This window comes from Periplaneta americana, chromosome 12 (assembly GCF_040183065.1).
Source record: "Periplaneta americana isolate PAMFEO1 chromosome 12, P.americana_PAMFEO1_priV1, whole genome shotgun sequence".
In the NCBI taxonomy this organism is placed as follows: domain Eukaryota; kingdom Metazoa; phylum Arthropoda; class Insecta; order Blattodea; family Blattidae; genus Periplaneta; species Periplaneta americana.
This window is the reverse complement of record NC_091128.1, coordinates 58,829,668-58,852,493: the sequence shown is the minus strand read 5'-3', so window position 1 is coordinate 58,852,493 and position 22,826 is coordinate 58,829,668. Positions and strand designations below refer to the sequence as shown.

General features: G+C 36.1%; 1 protein-coding gene across 4 annotated transcripts in view; it reads right to left on the bottom strand.

The window, feature by feature from the left end:
• olf186-M (Ki-ras-induced actin-interacting protein-IP3R-interacting domain olf186-M) overlaps positions 1-22,826 on the bottom strand; it is a 324,363-nt gene that overhangs the window by 193,494 nt on the left and 108,043 nt on the right. The window contains exon 1 of one of the 4 annotated variants that reach the window (XM_069841402.1): positions 22,305-22,720. The exons of the other annotated variants lie outside the window; for them this stretch is intronic. Coding sequence (XP_069697503.1) covers positions 22,305-22,348 — 44 coding nt within the window. The 5' untranslated portion in view covers positions 22,349-22,720. Of the gene's footprint in view, positions 1-22,304; positions 22,721-22,826 lie in introns of those variants that run through there. 4 annotated transcript variants of the gene reach the window in all.

Genomic DNA, 22,826 nt, shown 5'->3' with positions numbered 1-22,826 from the left:
AAAGACAACAATCGTCGCGATAAGGACCATGACAATGACAAGGACAACAGTAACGACCACAATAAAGACAACAAGGATCAGGATAAGGGCCCTGATAAAGACCTCAGAGACTACGATAAGGGCTACGACAAGGTCAACGACAAGAACCACGATAGACCTAAGTATCACGACGTGAATCACGGTCCTTCTCATGATTTTTGTCATGATCCGTGTCTTGGTACTTGTGATCCATATCGTGATCCATGTTGTGGTCCTTATCGTGATCGTTTCCGTAGATACTTGTTGTCTTTGCCACGGTCCTTATCTTAGTCCTTGTTGCCATTGCCATGTTTCTTACCGTGGTCCTTGTTGTGGTCCTTATCATGAACCTCGTCACTGCAGTGACTATCAACGTTCTTGTTGTCTTTGTCATGATTCTTATCGTGTTATTTTTTGTCTATGTTAATATTCTTATAGTGGTGTTGTCCTTATCGTGATCTTGGTCCTTACCGTGGTCTTGGACCTTATCGTGGTTCATGTCGTAACCTTATCGTGAACTTTGTCCTCATCTTATTGAATTTGGTATTCCCAAGAAAGTAGTTCGATTAATTAAAATGTGTCTCAGTGAAACTTACAGCAGAGTCCGTATAGGCCAGTTTCTATCTGATGCTTCGCCAATTCACTGCGGGCTAAAGCAAGGAGATGCAGCATCACCTTTACTTTTTAACTTCGCTCTAGAATATGCCATTAGGGAAGTTCAGGATAACAGACATGTGAATATGTTAAGAGAAAATCCACAAGCGATTAGGGAAAACACAGAAATTTTACTTGAAGCAAGTAAATCCCGAAAAGATAAAGTATATGATTATGTCTTGTGACCAGAATATTGTACGAAATGAAAATATAAAAATTGGATATTTATCCTTCGAAGAGGTGGAAAAATTCAAATATCTTGGAGCAACAGTAACAAATACAAATAACACTCGGAAGGAAATTAAACGCAGAATCAATATGGGAAATACCTGCTATTATTCGGTTGAGAAGCTTTTGTCATCTAGTCTGCTGACAAAAAAACTGAGAGTTAGAATTTATAAAACAGTTATACGGATTGTTCTGTATGGTTGTGAAACTTGCACTTTCACTTTGAGAGAGGGACAGAGATTAAGGGTGTTTGAGAATAAGGTTCTTAGAAAATATTTGGGGCTAAGAGGGATGAAGTTACAGGAGAATGGAGAAAGTTACACAACGCAGAACTGCACGCATTGTATTCTTCACCTGACATAATTAGGAACATTAAATCCAGATGTTTGAGATCGGCAGGGCATGTAGCACGTATGGATGAATCTAGAAATGCATAGGGGAGAGTCGGGTAGTATCGGACATCGGGTAGTATCGGACAGTGCATTTCTTTCATCTACCACCATATGGTAGTACCTGAATGACATGGTTACGTTTCTCTATGCTACATCACATAAACGTAACCACGTCAATCAGGTACTATCCTCGTGTGGTAGATGAAAGAAACTCACTGTCCGATATTATCCGATGTCCGATACTACCCGACTCTCCCCTATAGAGTGCTAGTTGGGAGGCCGGAGGAAAAAATACCTTTGGGGAGGCCGAGACGTAGATAGGAGGATAATATTAAAATGGATTTAAGGGAGGTAAGATGTGATGATAGAAACCGGATTAATCTTGCACAGGATAGGGATGGCGGGCTTATGTGAGGGTGGCAATGAACTTCTGGGTTATTTAAAAGCCATTTGTAAGTAAGTAAGTAAATAAGTATAGGAATTAACGGTGAAGAAAACGTTTATCTTCTGCTGTCAGTAGCTTTTTAATGTGTCAATTGATATAAACAGCAATAAAAATGAAATACAAAGTCTAGTACAGACTTTCGGAATACAGATTACTGGTACAAATTTTTTATAATAAAATTTGTCACGTTGTATTGAAAGTCATTATTCGAACGTTTGTAAGATGGACTGTAGCATCTCCTTCACTAATGGTAAGGAGTGTGAGTAGAGGGGAAAGACCTATCTAAACTAAAATAAGTGCTGCTGCTACTGCTACTGCTACTACTACTACTACTACCACTACCACCACCACCACCACCACTACTACTGCTACAGATACTGTCTCACAAGCAGGGGCGTACGCAAGAGGGGGGATGTTGCCGGGTTTGAACCTCCCTTGAATTAAAAAAAAATACATTTCAATCAATATTTTTTATTGTTTCCGTGGATTTCTTGTTATGTAAAGTGTCTTACCTATCATATGCAAATATTTTATGACTAAAAATGTATACAGTTATTGTGTAAATGTAATAATGACACAAGCACACAAGTTAAACACAAGTTAAAATTTGTTAAAAATTGGATGGCTGTGAAGAAATTGCGTTTCAAAGATTAAGAATATTAATGAATATGTTAATAAAACATAATATTGTAATATTTATAAATATACCGTAACATAATAATAATAATAATAACAATAATAATAATAATAATAATAATAATAATAATAATAATAATAATAATAGACAAGATTTAAAATAACGATAATGTAAATTGTAAACAATTTTAGTAATGACTCCCTTTGACAAATTGCTGCGTACGCGACTGCTCATAAGTAATGTCAGTTTTGGACCAAATTTTTACTTAGTATGTGTTGTGGCCATAAATAAATTAACCAATTCATTTGGAAAATCTATGATTTTACATACGAATGTACACGTGCTAGAGCGAAGTGTCACTGACAATTTGTATGCTATTGCTTTAGGAGAAATAGTTGCACACGAAAGTGCCAAAGCCATTTTTCAATGGCAGAGATGCTGAAAACATTGGTTTCCATGAAAATCAAGCAATATATTTTAGCAGCATCACAATACTTTCCTTTCTGCACTATGTAGCTTACAATGAGAATCAAATTAGCACACACACACATACACACAGCTGTCTGTTTCTGTCTGTGTGTTTAAATTAAATACCTCTTCCTGTTTTCACGAGTGCTAGATTTATGAAACTCAACGTTACAACGAAGAAAATGTTAAGGATACTGTACAGTGCACACACATGACAGCAGAATGACACTGTCACGTGGCTGTCACAATGAGTAGTAGAGATAAGATAAGACTGTTTGAACTCATGTAAAATGTAAATACGTATCATATAGTCCTGTCTGGACTCTTCCGATTTGGGGTTCAACACATAATTCAACATGGGCTACAATATGAATTACTATTTATCGGATTAGATAGTTCAAAGACAATGGCGTACCGTGGCCAGTTGTTTAAAATGGGAGAAAAATTAAGTTTTGCGAATATGACTTGGCAAATTTAGCCATAATTATATGCAACTTATTTAAAATACTATGAAATTTAAAATCAATTTAGACTCACCTCACCAAAGTTGTTATAAAGACAAATTTCATTCTCCGTCCTTACAGAGTCAGTCAACAGACGCTGACCACAAATAAATGGTTTAATATTTTCTAGTATATTGTTTTGAGAAAGGTAGCTTCATAATTTCTTTGAAAAAAACAACGGTGAATAGGATTTGTTATGATTAGAGCCCTGTAGTTCAGGCTGGATAAAATAGGCAAGCAAACAGGCACTCATTCAGGGAAAAAGCAGTAAAGTAATCAACATAGGCATTTAAAAATTACGCAAGTAGACAGTAAAATCATCGAAATAGTAATTTAATACAGGCTACTTAAAGACGTTTCTATATCACATTTCAGTTCTTTTACTTTTCTTGGTTAGGTGCCGCAACAAGATGTTTTTTCAAGTTCTCAACTGTCACAGCCAGCAGCCTGTCAGAAAGTTTCTCATCATGGAAAAAAACAGTTCTAATTCAGCCGAAGTGATTGGAGCATACTTAAAACATGCTATTGTGGATGAATTCATATCAGTGACAATAGGACATTCACCTTTCAGAACATCACGAATGTGTTTCAGATTTGCTAGATCCCCATTAGCACTCGTCACACATTTATACTTTTCACTAACATTCATCCCTTTTTGACTCCCGGTGCTTCCAGCAACTGGTGTACAGTATCTTCGACAATCGCCATAGATGACACCAGTGTCTGTCTCATCGTTTTTCTCTAAATTCGTTGTTCTTTCCGGCAAAACACAATTAAATTCGGGATCAATGTTGATTTCTTGTTGGCACGGGAGTTTTTTTTTCCCTCTCGCGAATTAAAGCTGTTGCTGCTGCTTCTTTTTCTTCTTCCTCGTCGACCAGCCGACCAGCTTAGGCTGTCTTGTAGCAGTGCTGCTCATCGGAGAGACTACTACCACAGTCTCTTTACACAGTTACGAAGCTTGGGATGATTTTTTGCCAACGAGTTGCATTTCTCGCGATAGTTGCTAGCCGCTTGGAGCGCTGTGAGTACTAGGAATAATAGACTGTGTCATTGCCATCGTGATCTAATACAGGCCGTAAGGCAGACCATGTGACTCGCTTAACCCGATCACGAAAGGCGGCGTTTCAACCATATAAATTAATTGGAATGCATAAAGAGTAACATATATTTCTCTAAAATGTAATGTAATTGCATTAATAAAACTTAAAACAATGATTAGGGGACACTTCAGACATAATTCCTTCCGAGTTAAGGTGTAATATTATTTTTGGTGTGAAAATTACGTTGTTCGTAAGTGTAATACCTGCCTTTATTTCGATTAAATATTGCGAAATTCTTTTACATTCATTTATACACGATTCAATAATTTTCAGTTGCACCGCACGAATATTTAGATATGTTGAAATTATAGGTTATGTTTACTGTACCAGTTGCCCCTTTTGTCTAATTTTAGTGGTCTCCAATGCCCTGCCACTACATATGTATGTTATGTCATATGGATATTATAGGTTATGTTTACTATATTTAACTTATATTCCTATATTCGCAATTATACATTATAATTAAACATAATGTCATGTATGACATCCGTCACATTCTATTTGTCTGTATTTTAATACTACAATTGAGTACTGAATTATTGTATTTATCTACTACCTAAGAGACGAAGTAACACAATCGTACGTACACTAATTTCATAGGAGTGGTATGGTAAATTTTCTGTCTACAATTAAGGAAGGTACATGTGCTAAATTAAAATCAAAATAGCTTCCATTCTAAACTTAAAATGTTGATGCGAACAGATTATGTTAACACGTAATAGTAATATGCGTTACAAGAGCGGTATGTTGATGTTTTCATGTTCGAGGAAAAGATTGAAAAAGCGAAACGTAGTTGAGCTTTTTTAATTTCCGAGAATATGAAAACAAACATACCGCTCGTGTATCGTACATTATTTTGTGCGAAGATCGTTTATTACATACCTGAAAGACGAATTTCTAATTAGTTGTAAATGAAATCTCCATCTTGGTTTCTGTTCAATAACGGCAACTTTTAAAAACAAAAATATCTATCTTCAAATTGTTGCTATAAAATGTTTGCTATGTTTACTTTATTCCAGCAGGCCGTGATATACGTCTGTCTTTTTTTTTCCCCAGTCTATAAGTGCGAACTTAAAACAAACGGTAAGGTTATGTAATGATTTATTTTTCATTTTAATATTTTAACAATATTATTTATATAACATATTGCAGTAATAACATCGGCATCTGGAATCTTGTTGATTTTTTCACGGCTTCCTTAATGTTACTTGCATTACAAATGCAGTAACTTTTGTGGTGTTGTAGAGTTTACTTAAGTTTTGCGAATATTTAAAAACAATAATTAACAGTGCAATTTAGGTGAAATTGCAGTGGTAAGTTTCTAATTTATAATTATTACTATGTTAAACGTCTCTAAAAATATGTTAAAAGCCTAAAGCAGTAAAATGAATATGGCGCTTAAGCGGTAAGAAGAGGGAATTTGTTATGTGTGTTACGTTGGGAATACTGAATGTGGTATTTCACACTTACCGCGTATTGGTTTTGTGTGGAAAGCAAGCAAATACGCACGATCTCGCACAAAATTCTCTTCACATTAAAATAACACAGTTTTGTAATTATTTCTGCATATTATGCAATAAGAAGTACACGGAACTTATGGACACATTACACTAAATAAAGCTTAGCAATGATACGCAATAAAGTTATAATATAATATTTCACTGAGCTCCATACACTGAAATAGAAAACCCGAACATATATTACGGCCTCGTCTAGGTCGAAAAGGCATTGACTGTGCCGTATTTCGCTTTGTTGTGAAAAGTTGTGTAAACTGTGAAATATTGGTTATCGGTTGTAATAACTGCAAATGGCTAAAATACAATAATTTGAATAATAATATGGGACAAGGAGACGTTTGTGGTACTATAAATATTGTAAGAAAAAGAGGTCAGAGTTATCCTTCTTCCGAAAGATCCAGGAAGGTCAGTTTATAAAATATAATATATACTTTATGAAAATAATATATAAACCTTATGTATTTCACATTTCAATAGTGGAAGGAAGGTGTTAATTTTTTCAAAAGAATACGATATCGAAAGTACTATACATTTTATCGTCTGCTGGGGAAAGGGTCTGTGATGAGGCGATAGCAGCGATCCTGGTGGTGAGCAACTATCTATGTTTGCATATTTAATAAGTATTGAGCTTCGTGACTGTACGAGGCACATCCAGAAAGTAAGTTTCCCGATTTTTTCCCCTTGAAAGTAAACGTAATTAGCCGTGTCAATTGCGCATGCGTAACAGATCTATGACGTATCAATCATATGCCAGCCGGACAGGTCCCGCCTGGTGCCAGTTAGCGTGGCAGCAGTGGTCCGAAATGGAAGCTCTTATTCCTTCTCCCGCCGCCTGCGAGGTTCGGTCGGTGATCAAGTTCTTTAATGCACAAAGCATTGCGCCAATTGAAATTCATCGGCAGCTCTGTCAGGTCTATTGGCCGAACATGTCTCCCTCTCTCTCTCTCTACTCACTCTCTCTACTCTCTCTACTCTCTCTATCTCTATCTCCCTCTCTCTCTCTCTCTCTCTGCACCTCAAGAAATTCCTGTCCTCCTGTGAGCGTTTTGGCAAACGACGAAGAGCTGAAGACGTCTGCCACACGCTGGTTCTATTCACAGGTAGCAGAGTTCTACGACAGAGGGATACAAAAGTTGATCCCACGATACCATAAGTGTCTCAATTCTAATGGTGGCTATGTTGAAAAATAGCTGAAACATTGCTGTACCTGTTGTCAATAAATGTTTTCCTGAAAGTGTGCGTTCTTTTTTTTAATAGGGAAACTTACTTTCTGGAAGGTCCTCGTATATATTAGACTGTGCTACTACCGCGGAGGAATCTGAGATTACGAATAAAGCTCTCCACCAGTGATCTCCGGTACTACCGTAGGTGAAACAGGGGACATACGGAGGGATGCGGTGGTTCGGAGCGAAGCGAAGTTGGAGGACGTAGAGCTCAAGGACGACCGACGCATACGGACTGATGGTAGTTATGAGTGGAATGAAATGGCACCAAAGCGGATAACCGTCGCATGGAAATTCTTTAATTTAGTTGAAGATAATAAAATCGCAAGCTGTAAACTTTGTGGGCGAATTTCCTCTAAGGATGGTGGAACTTCGAATTTGTTAGACCATTTGAAGCGATCGCACAATCGCGAGCTTGAAGAGAGCGCCGACAATAAAATTATGTTGGACAGCAGCTCGAGCACTCAACATACCCTTCGAACAGCGCTGAAAAAGTTAAATTAGATAAACTTTTAATTCAATTTATGGCCAAAGATATGCAACCACTTAGCGTGGTCGAAGATGCCGGATTTATAGATCTCGTCAAGGGTTTAAACACTGCCGTGTCGTAACACTTTCTCGTGTAAGTAAATAAAGCACGTGGTCTGCGTGATAAGACGGTGTAATCATTTTATTCCTAACAATAGCAACAGCTTTTATAGGTTATGTTCTCCCATGAGGACAAATATCATTTTGTTGTGATAGTGTGCAGAACTAACAAAAACTATTCATTATAATTTAACTAACCAGAGTTCTTGGTTGCTTTTTAAAATTCGTATCAATTTTTTACATGAATATTGCAGGTTCTTTTAGGTGACTTACATGACACCGTTCAGAATATACTGCGAACGGAATTAAAGAAAGCAAAAACTGTTTCTTTCACAACAGACTGTTGGCACTCCAACAGGCAAGATGGATACGTAACAGTAACAGGTCACTACGTGACAGGTGACCAATTAACTTCTGCTTGTTTGGACTTATCTGTCATCAAGGGAAGTCATACAGCCGACTAAATTGTTGGTTGCATTCAGGACGTCATTAATTCATGAGGACTAAACAACAGAGTTTCTGCCGTTGTCACAGACAATGCCCCAAATATGGTTGCTACCGTCAAAAATTAAGTTTTGCCATCTAGGCTGTATTACCCAAACCTTGAACCTTGCCATCAAAGAAGGATTTTGGTGAAATTCTCTCTCACTGTTCGACAATCGTCACTTTTTTTTTAGAAGAGGCAGTTCAAATACTGACACCCTTTAACACAATGACCACAATCCTGTCCGGTGAAGAGTCTGAATCAATTATTTTTGGACAGTAAACTTTAACCCACTGATACTACACATTTCTATTCCATTCTGAATCTCCCTTAATATATTTTAGTTAAACTAAACCTATTAGAATAATAATTGACAAAAACTGTTTGTGAATAAACGAGTGTTTTCAGGAGAACTACAAATGTTTATATTAGCTACTAAAAAGCCTTACTTCTGCGTTAGTTTTTGCAATTAATTTTAATGTTATTAATGTGATCAATAACATAAAACTAATACGCCCTTCCACATATATATTATGAATTTCAAAACTAGAAAAAAAAATCTGTCAGCTAACGTAGCACTTTATGCAAAACAAGAGAGAACAAACAACAAAAAATTACACACATATTAATAAATCTTGTTTTTCATACAAAACTTATTTTTATTATATTTAAACAAAAAATCTGTTAAAATACATTATTTGTTAAAAGGGCATATATCCAGCTAATTTAAGTGCCCCTAAGTGGGCATGATTGATTTTATTTCCAAATACACTTCTCACGCATGTGAGTGAAGTGTAACTTCTTATTCATTCATTCATTCATTTATTTATTTATTATATTCCATACATCTTACATGAGCAATGAAGTTTTAAGATGTGGAAAAAGTCAAAATTTTACAATACTACAATTACAATTTTTACAAATTTTTACAATATGTTACGATTTTTAGTTTTAAATTTAGTAATTTTCTACAATGATGAGGTGAGGTCCGAGGATTCGCCAAAAGATTACCCGGCATCTGCCTTTTGGTTGGGGAAAACCTCGGAAAAACCCAAACAGGGAATAAAATAAAAGGGGTGAAATGAAGTGATGCCGAGGACTCGCCATAGACCATCCGGCTTCAGTCCCATGGCTGGGGAAAATTCAGAAAATTAATAAACTGAAATAATTAAGCAGGAAATAGTTTTTATTTCTCCTGTAAAATTTGTCTTTCTGGATTTCGGTCCTTTTAACAAACATCTATTCAATTGCATTCAAAGTTCGGAATATTTCCCAGAACCCACTCTTTCCACTTCGTTATACCATACTGATTGGTGAATTATATTTTTATTTAATAATCTGAAAATGTTGAAGGAAACGCGTCTGTTCGTATACCCTACCTACTTCTGCGAGTAACGCAAAAAATAATGCAGCCGGTAGTGAAAAATAAAATCTCTCCTCACAGCTCGGCATGACGTCCGACTACCGTGTGCCGATGGCATCGACACTTCGACAGCTGCCACGAGAAAACCTATGTTGCCTCTCCCCTCCACATTCTCACCATTCAACGATCAGTAGGGATTGGGCCAAAGCTTTCTGAAGGCAGACCAGTACCGCGGTTAACGCTGAACATAATGTTCAGGTCCTTCAAACCTTAAGTGCTCAAGTATGGTGAAATTCTCGTAAAATACTTCCTAAATGCTAATATGGCCGTCTTTTCAATGTCGCAAACTGTTACCAGATAACACGAAATCAGGTAAAGTCACAATGCTATGTGCTGGTAACAACAACAATAATATCCATATTTTTGTGAAAACAAAATGTCCGTATTTTTGGGTCCAGAATTATGGCAACCCTAAGTATAAGTATTACAATAAATTGCACAAACTTTTAATTGTATGTGGGGTGACATTCCGGATGGTGTAATAGAGTAGACATTCTATGGGTATACTTCGCACCAAAACATGACGACTTTCCCTCATTCCCTTCACCACTTAACTGCAGGCATGCGCAAGGGATAAATCCTTAGCTGAGTTACCAATTCTTGAAGTCATTGTGATATGCGAACGTTTTTCAAACTGTGTTCCGTGAAACCGCGATTTTCAGCAAGACTATCTTTGTAAATATACCTTAATTTATAATTACCAAAACAAAATTGATATAAAAATGAACAAACTTATTTTAAAAACACTTTATAGGGGAGAATCGGGTAGTATCGGACATCGGGTAATATCGGACAGTGAGTTTCTTTCATCTACCACACGATGATAGTACCTTATTGACATGGTTACGTTTCTGTGATGTCGCAAAGAGAAACGTAACCATGTCATTCAGGTACTACCAAATGGTGATAGATGAAAGAAACGCACTGTCCGATACTACCCGATGTCCGATACTACCCGACTCTCCCCTACTTATATTTTCACTAACATGTTTTGCTTAAATAAACAAGGAAACGAAGAATTATGTAATAAGTGTTAAAGGTTCATGTTATTGAAGTTCCAGAAATACATATTTAATTAAAGAAAAAAATGTGACTTTGGCCATTTTAACAAATGGCTATTCAATTCCATACACATTAGATCAAGAAAATGACCAATATTACATGTTGCAACGAACAATTTTATATGTCCCCCAATCGGTCTAACAAGATTGATTATTATTATTATTATTATTATTATTATTATTATTATTACTGTAGTAGTAGCAGCAGTAGCATTAGTATCATAAACAGCAGCAGTATCATGTTACACACATTAGTTTGCTGGTTGCGGTGTTGTAACGGAATTACCCGAATAAAAAAATCAGTGGGGAATACCGACAATGGACCATTGAGATCCACGGCTCATCTAATGGAACTGGTTTGTAAGACTTGTTCACGGGTATATGATTACGTCAGCACTTATTTTCGCCTCACAAGACATTCTAAAACATGAAAACCAAATACGGATCTTGTTTCCAAGGTGAATATTGTAAAGAATTCTTGAATTCTTGTGAGGTAAAGTTAAGATTTTAAAAGTTTTAGACTGTGACAACACAATGTAAATTAACACTCTATTTTTCACAGTACCACTGAAATTCATGCCACCTCTCTCGCATTTAACAGTTAAAATCACAAAATGTTTCTCGTTGCAACATTTCGCAACAAAATACTGCACTAATACGGAGAAAACAATATGTATTATGTTTAATGGAGGGTTTATTACCAAACTACTCTACTACATATCTTAGCTCTAATTGAAAACATTTTAATATTCTAGAAGAAAATAAATGTAATTATATTGGTGTTATTTTTCATGTAACTCGAGGCAATTTCTTTGGTCGGCAGGAAAAGACACGTAAGTCCAAAAAAAGAATTTTTCAGGAGAGACTTTTTTATTTACTCTTAACTAAATATAAGTATAATGATGAAATTCATGTATGTCAGTCAAAGTAAGGCCCTTTTCAATTTAACATACAAGAAATTTTATTATTTCAAAAATTAGAAAAAATACTTGACGTATGTGATTAGGTACAACTGAAAAATCTACTTTTTTACTTATGTGCCTTTTCCTGCCGACCAAAAATTAAGTTTTCACATTAAGGCACACATGGAAGTGAATAAATAAAATACATTTATTACGGCATGCGCATCCTATTTGAAATACGACAAAAATATTAGTGGCGAAAGACATTTGATAGATTTCCTTCAATTTTCAAGAGAGGAAAATTATCGTTGACATAAACGAAACTATTTCCTTTAGTTGGTGAACAAGTTATTTTCGTCGGTATAATAATAAAGTATTTCTTGTAAACGCTATATTAATCAATTGTAAAGCAAAATATATTATTATTATTTTCTTCTTCTTCTGCGTCATGAAATTAGGCCTTTTGACCTGTTTTCACATCAAGCGAAATTTAATGAGTCCTCCCATCTAGTGATTGGGCGTCCAACACTTCTACGTCCTCTTGGTTTGTATTGTAGTAACTGTTGGGGGATTCTGTCTGTAGGCATTCTTCGAACGTGCTCATACCAGCCATTTCTCATGCTTTCGATTCTATTTGTTAAATTAAAAATATTTAAGTCTTTTCTAATATCTTCATTTCGTTTCCTGTCTAATATTGTCACACCTGCTATTGAACGCAAGAACTTCATTTCTGCAGTTTCTATTTTTCTTCTATCTGCACGATTAAGAGTCCAGTTCTCACTTGCATATGTTAAGGTAGGTACCGCCATCACTTTATAAAATTTTAATTGTGTACTCTGTAGTGTTTTATTTTTCAGTGTTCTTTTTATAGTGCCGCACATTCTGTAGAATTTATTTAATTTAATATTAATATCTTCTTTCTGGCAGAATGATACGTTGCATCCCAAATAATTTATTTCTGCGGGGATAATACACAGAAGAGCATGTCCAGAGGCTCTAAGGTGGCAGCCCCACCACTAGACTTGTCCTGCGCAACGCCCGTAACGTGGCCAGGAGACATCTACATTACTGATAATCATCAAGTGAAATTATCATTATTATTATTATTATTATTATTATTATTATTATTACCATGGAAGATATTTGGCAGTTAAGTGACAATTTAAAGAAATCGCTTACCGATACGAAATAAACACTTCGCAATTTCAAATGACACTAGACTGAGATTCTTTCCTGGTGTTAATAACCAAATTACTGATAAATACAAAATGCAAAGTTTGCTATCTCAAATATCGTATTACCACATTCACAGAAGTCACACGGTCAACGAACTCAACTCAGAAGCAGGCTTAATGCAGTTAAGATTTAAAAAAATGTGTTAAATTATTCCAATAAACCACAATGTTCAAATTAGTTCACTTCAACAAAGTTTTGGACTTAACGTAACAATATGGACACGAACACAGGACAGACCATTTCTGGACGATGCAACAAAGTATTTTTTAAGATGTAGCACAACAGAACCATGATTTATTTTATGAAAAGCTCAAATGTCAAATAAATTTTTAGGACAACATAGCTATTATGTGTTTCGGATTTATTTACCGTATACAAAATTAAACAAACTGGCGTCTGTACGTTACTTCTAAAGCTGCTTCTTTCATGAAGAGAAGACTGGATTGTGAACATCTAGGATACACAGCGATTGAAAGCTGCAAGGAAAAGCTTCTTGAGACCGCTAATAAGCTTCAACATACTTTATTAACAGAGGAATGAAGCAATTGAATAGAGATGAAAATGTGAAAATAGTTGACAATATGAAGTTACGTCATAAGAACTGAATGTTACGAATAAATAAGAACGATCTCCCTGCCTCAAAAAAGCACTTACCCGGAACAGACATCAGTAGTCTAAGCTGAAACTCTCCATGATGATGTATACAGAATGTAATTGAATGACTTTTTCAAAATTTGGGGGGATGTAGAGGTTGATATGGTGAAGGAACCCATAACCGGAAACGAGAATTGTAGTATCTACAGCACTGTGAGATGTTGCTTTTCCTGTTCTGTTCTTGTGATGGCGAACTTTCTAGGCATTCGGTAGGCTTAAAAAAACCTTCAGATAAGTTTCAAGAACTTTATAGACTTTCACATTTAAAATAAATGTCCAAAGTGACCACCACCAACTTTGTTACATAACGTGAAACGACGAACCATGTTTCGTCTTACTTTCTGGAAGATTCCACGCTCCTCTCTCACGGTATCGAACGCTGTAAAGATGCGCTCAGTAAGCTCATTTACTGTATCTAGCGGTGTTGCGTGCACAATAACCTTCACGTACTGCCTAAGACAAAGTCAGGATGGGTGAGGTCAGGGGAGCGCGCAGGCCAGAGACTGGGCATGCCTTCCAATTACTCTCTGCCTGAAGATATCCATGAAATATGCGGGGGTCAAGCGATCGAAGTGCGATGGAGCACAGTCGTGCTGATACCACATACTAGTCTACTGAATACATAGAAAGTTCGCCATTACAAGAACAGGAAAAGCAACTTCTCACAGTGCTGTAGATATTTCAATTCTCATTTCTGGGCATGAGTTTTCTTGGTGAAACATATCACCCCCTACATTCTCCCGAATTTTTAAAAGGTCATTTAGTTATATCCTGTGTATGTCTGTTATTATTTGTATATATACGTAAGTATGCATATATACTGGTATATATTTATAACAGTAAATTAGTTGTGACTATTCCGCGTATACGTTACTCATTTGATATAGACCAATTCATATGAACAAAATGTTAGCCTAGGTATCAACCAATCATCACTTTCTACATCTATACTTAATTGCGGATCATACTACATAATCGCTCAGCAAATATTTCATGTTCCTTTTCAATTGTGTTTGCTTTTTATATATAGGCTCTTGTTCTTGTAATCTGTGCTATTTTATTGCTTATTGTTGTTGTTGTTTAGTCAATTGTCTGAAGACAGGTTTGAACCTCATAAGTAACACCAATAAGGCATCACTCATGAGGCAGCAAGGCCAGGAGATAATCGGGTAGAGTGGCCAGTTCCTTTCCCCCTCCAATGCATACATCGCCGACTGCTACATATTACATAGACTTCAGATACATACAAACAATTATTGTTCTTGCTCTGACACATTTCGGCAAGTGAGATGTATTGCCTGATAATAGATATACATATCAGCCAGAACCTCAATCAGAGGTATTATCGCTTATATTAATTGTTTATTTTTCTTCTTTCTGCTTATCTACAGTGCGGTTTTGAACTCCCGACCACGAGCGTTTGCTTATACGGGGGTAAATTCTTTAATTTATATTTCCGTTTTGTTTAAATATTTGACATGATCATTTCTGTTTGATGTATATACTAGTTTTTTATGTATTCTTCTTTCTATTACATTTAATACTAGCTGAAATCACCCGGCATTGCCTGGGTTTTCCTTTCTGCTTCTATTTTTAATTAAACTGGTTGTTAGGCTTTTCGGAAATCTCGGAAACCCAAGTACAGACAACCAAAACGAATCGTCTTTACTAAGCTTTCCTCAACCATAAAGATGAATTTTTACATAACGTCACTTACACAAAGTAATTAGCTTCTTACCCAAATGCCTGCCAGAGTTAACTCAATTTAAACAGTTGTAGATCAGGCATCGAAAACAAAACAGGCCTTACGTTCAACTGCTTTTTTTTTTTAATTTAATATATACAGAGTGAATCAGAACCTCTGTAACAAACTCTGAGGAGTGATAGTCTCTCATTGATGATAATTTTTCGCGAAACAACGCATGCTCTCTGAAGCATCATTTAGCAGCTATGCGACATCCAAGAAAAGACAGAGTTTAGTGACATTTACAACTTAGTAATTAATTACACAGGTCAACAGCCATTTTGCGCCAGACATAAAACTAACAAATTCTTACTAATTTCGACCCCCTGAATTAAAAAATAACAAGCAAAATGTTCCATCAGTTCGGGTTTTCGAGATGCACAATATAATTAATTTACTATGCATTTTATTTAAAAAAAATCACCGTAACTATTTTCTTTTACAAATGTGAAGACCCATTATGTAAAAACAATATTAGTATAAGTAAGCCACCATGGTAGAATCACTTGTAGAAACGGAAATAATTTATTGCCCTTTTATGAGTCTATTTGGAGGGGGTAAAACAGGTTCTCGGTATGAATTCATTTGAGTTTACCTGATTTTACTTGAGATGTGTATTTCTTTCACTGTGAGATTTAATTATATTATTGTAGTTTATATTTTGCAATAGACCACCCTGTCAAAACCATTTCTAGAAGCGGAAATTGTTTTGTTGCCCTTATCCGTTCCATTTGGAAGGGGAGAAACAGGTTCGCCGTATGAAATCACTGAAGTTTATAAAGATATTTCCGTGGCGTTAGTATTCTGTGTAAGACGTGTATTTCTTTAAAGTGTCCTTTAATGATAATATTCAAAGTACGAATGGTTTATACGTGCGGATTTGAAGATTGTGGCATTGCTTCTTGGAATGCAATTAGGCTACACAAAATGTTGCTGCTTTCTGTGCGAATGGGACAGTCGCGCTCGAGATAAGCATTATAAAATAAAACGACAATCACTAGAGCCAGGGAAGAAAAATATTAATACACCAACCCCTTGTAGGATACTTCAAAGTAAAGTAATTTTACCCCCTTTACACGTTAAGTTAGCGTGAATGAAGAATCTTGTTAAAGGGATGAATCATAAAACTGAAGCATTTAAACATATCCAGGAAAAATTTCCTACTAGCTATTAGTGATTCAAAAATAAAAGAGGGAGTTCTCAATGGACCACAAATTAGAGAAATAATGAAGGACAATCACTTCGAATCTTTGTTGGAAGGGAAAGAGAGAACCGCCTGGATTGCATTCAAGGAGGTTGTATTAAATTTTATGGGTAACTGTAGAAGTGAGAACTATGAATAACTAGTCAAAAATTTACTGTTGGCGTATGAAACTATGGGTTGTAAAATGTCCCTGAAAGTTCACTTCCTTCACTCCCATCTTGACATTTTCCCCAAGAATTGTGGCGATTTCAGTGATGAGCATGGTGAGCGCTTTCATCGAGAAATTTCAACTATGGAAAAAAGATACAAAGGACAATGGAGTACCAATATGGTAACAGACAATTGTTGGACTTTACTTTGTGATGTACCTGATGCCCAGTGTAATATAAAACGCAGAAAAAGAGAGCTGTAATCATCTGAACAGTGAATATTTAGCCTTATTGTCATTATATAAAGCAATATTTTGAATGGATATAAATTCGAAAATTTCTAAAAAACAACCGTAACCAACAACTGTTTTTATTGTCATATTCGTATCCAGGAGGCTCAAATTATATAGAAAACATGTATCACATACCCAGCGCAAAAAAAAAAAAAAAGTTAAAATTTGTTACGCAGTGTTATTCATTTATTTCTTCAAGTACCCTCACAGAGAGGTTACAGAAGGTGTTCTAGGTATCTACCCTGAACCTATTACATCCATTTCACAGTAGAAGTGATTGCTGGATACTACTGAACATTACACATGTGTCGAATTTGATCAAAAGCAGCGTATTCGTACAATCATTTCTCTCTGGTGTCAATTGAGGTGGCATGCACGACACTCGTCACATATCCTCAAAGAAAAAAATGTATGTGCGTTAAGTCGGGTGATCGCGCTGGCGACGTATCACGTCCCTCTCTCCCAATCCAAGGCGGAAAATGACTGGTCCCAGGAAATGATCACCGACAATTCCAGCCCAGATGTTTACGGTAAACCTTTGCTGGCCATAGACCTGAAATCTATGACAGAGTCCAACAGTCACTGCTACAACAATATAATGAAATTAAACAGATTCAGCGAAGACACTTTGAACACATTCTGTAACCTGTCTACAAGGGTGTTTGAACAAATAAATGAATAATTAATTGCATAAATGTAAATATCACCAAAACTTGGATTTTCTTCTATGTCGCGTAGCTCCCAAACGACACATCGCAGAATATGGGTTGTTTCACAAAAATGATGCTCATTATGAGGTCTATCGTTCCTCAGAGTTTGTCACAGAGGTCCTGACTCTCCCTGTATAGCCTACATATCATTATTTGTTTTTGATTATTTATTCTGGTGTAGTTAAGGCCATTAGACCTTCTCTTCCACACAGTCAGAAATACAAATAAACTAACAGAAAAATCAAACTATAAATAAAGTAAAACCAAACGAAAATATATACAGGCTACAGTCACACAATCTTTATATGAGTTAGCATTGACCTGAAGTTCAGCGAAACAAAAACACACCACTCGGTTCCTATACTCCCACAAAGCGTTGACTCAATGTTCTACAGATCTTACATTTTACCTCTGCCGGTCAGCGACTGTTAAATTTAAAGTGCTTTATCTTAGTCGTGGGCGTCAGCGTATTAAATAGCATTACAATCTTTCTGCCGTCTTCTTTCCTGTGACGATGCACAGAGGCAGAGATAAAATAATTATAAGATCTGTACATTGATCTGAAGATGTGCCAACATACATTTCACGTTATTTCATGTCTATGTGTGCTTTCACTTGAACTTCAGAGATAGTTGACGATAAATAGGAATTTCCCTTGTTCTCAGTCTGAACCAGTTGGGGTGTCACTGTGATGTATTTCTAAACAAAAAAGTGTCTGGCTCTGGTATTTTCGGTAGTACCGATAGTAGTAACACAGTCTAGTATATACAGTCACGAAGCTTGAGTTGTGAGGGTGCTAGGAACAAAAGACTGTGCCGATACTATTTCGCATTGTCCGTAATGAGGCGATATTAGCGATCCTAGTGGTCAGCAAGTATATATGGATGCATATTTACTACGTATTGAGCTTCGGGACTGTATATACTAGACTGTGGTACAGTAAGTTGTCCTCGTCTTCGTCGTCGTCATCTGCATCATCATTTCCGCAGGAATACTTATGAAATGTCGGACGAAAATACATGGGTTCGAACTTAAATATAGAGATTGTTAGATCTGCAGAGTAGACGTCACTACGAAATTGTTGAAATATGAATAAAATATTCATTTTTATGAATGAAGAATTTGACTACAATAATGCAATTTGAGTATAAATTAATAGTCTTCGTGATATATAATTTAAAGATGGTCGTGTAGTACATAATAATTTATTTAGTATTTATTGCTAAATAAAATACAAAATAAATACATAATACTGACGTAGCGCATACTTGTTTGAGCAAGCTCGTCTTCGGAAGGGGGAGGGGGTCCTATAAATAATTATTTTGTACTAAGGAACATAACAAAGATACAATAAAATTACAAAACCAATACAATTATTATAAAACAGGGATAATTACGAAAATAAAAGTAGAGAATCAAGTCAAGAACAGAACATAAATTGGAATGAATAAACAGTATACTGAAATTAAGAAAAAGGAGAAGGGGACTAAATAATTTGCTTAATTTTTTTCTTAAATTTATTAAACTCAAAATAACTTATGTCAGGATTTATTATCAAAACAGAGTTGTATAACCTTGGCCCGTAACTCTGGCTATGAGTGGTTGTGTAACATTTAGGTTCAACTAAAGGATGTGTCATATTTCTTCTGGTAGGATAAACATGTTCTTCAACCAAAGGTCCCGGTTTCGATGCCCGGCCCAGGAACAATTTTTCCCTCGAAATTATTCAAATCAACTTTACAGGGAGTTATACCTGAAAGCTTGATATGCATAATACACGTCATTGTTCGTTAACAGAAAACCACAATTTAAGTCACACATAGTTAGTGTGCACTCAATGTTGGTTGCTTGACGGTTGTCAGCCTGCTTTGAGGTCTGTGGATATAGAGAGAAAAAATGGATCGGTGTCTGGTAGAGTTCCCGGGTAGCTCAGTTGGTAGAGCGTTGGTACGTTTAACTAAATGTCCCGGGTTCGATGCCCGGCCCCGTAACAATTTTTCTCTCGAAATTATTCAAACATGTTGTTCTTCTTTATATTTCAGATTATTTTTATGATAATATTTTAGTATTGTATATTTAAATATTTGTTCAATTTGGAAAACATTAAAATCGGAATAAATCAAATGTTATATAAAAATCATAAAAGTGCCCTGAAGGCGCCAGGCCTCGAAAAATAATACCCTGAAATACTTCCCTGGCGTGAAGGAAATGACGTGATATCGAAGTGGTCTCATTGTCAGATTAAAAGAAGTAATGCCGAATGGCTACACGTTTTTACATCGAGAAGCTCTTGCATCAAAATAATTCATCGTATGATGACGCAGAATATCTGCATGGAAATATCATATGTACTTCGGTACATTAAAATAATATATAAAATAATTACTGTCAGATATGGAGTGTGTTTTCAAATTTGTCAGTAAGTGTTAAATTACATCAAAGGAAGAGTGTTGCAAACTATGCTGCCTGGCACGTCTCCACTGTTTGTGTAGGCTTGGCTTCCTTTGAGGTGACGGTTTCAAGATTGGCATGCCACCTGGCATAATTTGCAACGCGGCAAAAACCAACTAGACATCCATACCAGACCCTTTGCAATGCCAGCTGGCACAGCGACCTCGAAGTAGATACACCTTTAGACGGAAGTTCGGAAAGTGTTTGTTAAAAGGCTACAAAATAGGTTTTAACACAGTCATCGCTCATAGAACTGAATAACAGTTAATTTTGTACGCCAGCTAAAAACAAGCAAAATGAAAAACCAGAACATAAAATGCCCCTCCTTATGTAATAGGTGTGTTAACATACGACGCTGCGGATATTAGGAACGAACTTGACAAAGAATTTCCAACCTGTATTTTGCGAGTTCGCCCCTACTATTCACAACGCCTCAAATTCCCTTCAGTCGTGTAAACGAGGTGATCTGCATTTCATCAATGGAAATCTTCTTAGGTTTCACACATGCAACCTCGACATCTACCTACAGATGGCTAGTAAAACTGGAAAATAAAATTTACGAATACATTAAATGTAATTCTACGTCAATAAAAACACTAAACAATCCGACATTGTGCAGTCGCGCACATTGTGCAGTAGTCTCTGTGCGATGTGCACTTCCTATTCCACTACCTGAAGGGGGAAAATCGCCTTGGAGGGGAACGCTACAGGGCTATATAGACCTGCAAAAGCATATCAGCTTTTCTTTCACTAACGCAGTTTCAATACGGGTGCTGATTTGGCTGTGTCTGTGAATGTGTTATGATAAATAAAGTGAAGAGTTCACAGACAACGAAGAAGAGAATTTACGAATCTTATAACATAATTGTTATAATGTTTTCCTGAGCCATTATTATTTTAAAATGAAAGGATTTCATGAGCCCATGTCGAGGTAATAGTCTTGTAACAGTTTAGATCAGATTAGTAAAGTCCTCAAAATATGATATTGCCAGCGCTTATTTCTTAATCAGTACTCTCACGGCAAAACGAACTTGACAATGACGTTGTTTTGGAGTCTGTACTAACACAGCCATCAAAGATTAGACGACTTACGACTTTCACTTCATAAGCTAAGTGATGAGAATATAGTGAGGAATATATGTGAGGCTCTTAAGGTTGTAAGGTGCGAAGAAAGCAACTATTTCCAAGACGGAAAACTTTTCTGGAAAAATATATAATGGCAAATTTTACATCTCACGTCACTATATTATGCTAATATACTTACATTAATAAACCTTTAAACCTGACATAAATAGAATATCGTCGCTTCACAGCTTGTGAACTACACTTTAAATGTCTTTCATTAACGCTTCCAACTTGTCGATACTTGCTCTCAAAGTTTTCCAAATAGACTATATGTGAATTTAAATTTTAAGCTTAATTTATATGATTTATTAATATTAATGTTAATTTATATTGGCATACAGCAAGGAAATGATTTCAGTGTAAAAACTTCACAATATCCTACTGCATGTAATTAATTGGGAGTAATAATATTTGTGTACCAACGGTCCCGATAAATAATAATGCTCGACGAACAATGAAAGAGTAGGGTTTACTACTTTAAAATAAATAATTAGTACTTACTACGCAAAATGAAATACTTATTCGTTTTTTGTTGTTTCGAAATTACTGCAATATCTTTTTCTTCAAATACTATATAAAAATCATATTAATAAATTATGCTTTACAAACCACTACTGAGTAAGCCTAAAGTTTCTTGTATTACAATTGTCAAGTATAGACACTGATAATAACCGTGCTTTTTTCCTTCTGCTAAGTGTGTTTATAATGTCCAAATGCTATTCAATCCAACCCTAGAAGCGCAGAATAGATTATTGTACACCCCTCCAGCTAAGAAAGGGTAAGAGCAACGCTCGAATGATGCAGTCTGCACAGACCGGCGATCCGCGCACAAAACTGCACATTTAGAGTCTGATTTCTGGCATGCCTGATCAAAACGATTCAATGATCATTACATACGGTTCACAGAAAAATTAGAGTATTTTCGATCCTTCTTAATAATTACATCACCCCTAGGTATCCTCAGATACATTACAGCAAACGTTCTACTGCTAGACTTGTAAGGTGTGACAAGTGTAGGCCTATTTCTTTACTAACGTTTAACACAATGCAGGTATTAATTCTATTGTACTCAAAATAATGTTAATTTATTACCGGAAGTGACGATTCCATAACAATTCCAAGACTTTATGCCCCATCTTCTCGCCACTTTGTAATACACTGCGTCGATGAGCGTCCAAGTACAAGCTTCTGTCCACATTATTAAAAACACGGCAAACCACTCTTTTCTTCGTTATGTAAGAGCGGCCAATAACAATAACACGTTTCCTTGAAGATTTCTACAAAACAACTTCTCGCGAATTCGTAAGTCACTACTCTTCTAAGACAGTCCGGCGGCACTGGGAAGCACTTGCTACAAATACACAGGAACTTGCAATTACACATAGCTCACATACGTAGAGATCACAGTATTCGGTTGACCATGCAACGTGACGTATACCACGGCCTACGATGTTTCTGCACTGATGGATACTACACGAGCTCTCCTTCAACTTGGACCACAGTCGGGTTAGGTTGTGCACGTTATTCCGAGAAGTGGGAAGGAGTCGTAATTACATACTTCGTGCAAGAACACTATCTCGTCATGTTTGTAATATTATTACCGCAGGCTCGGCT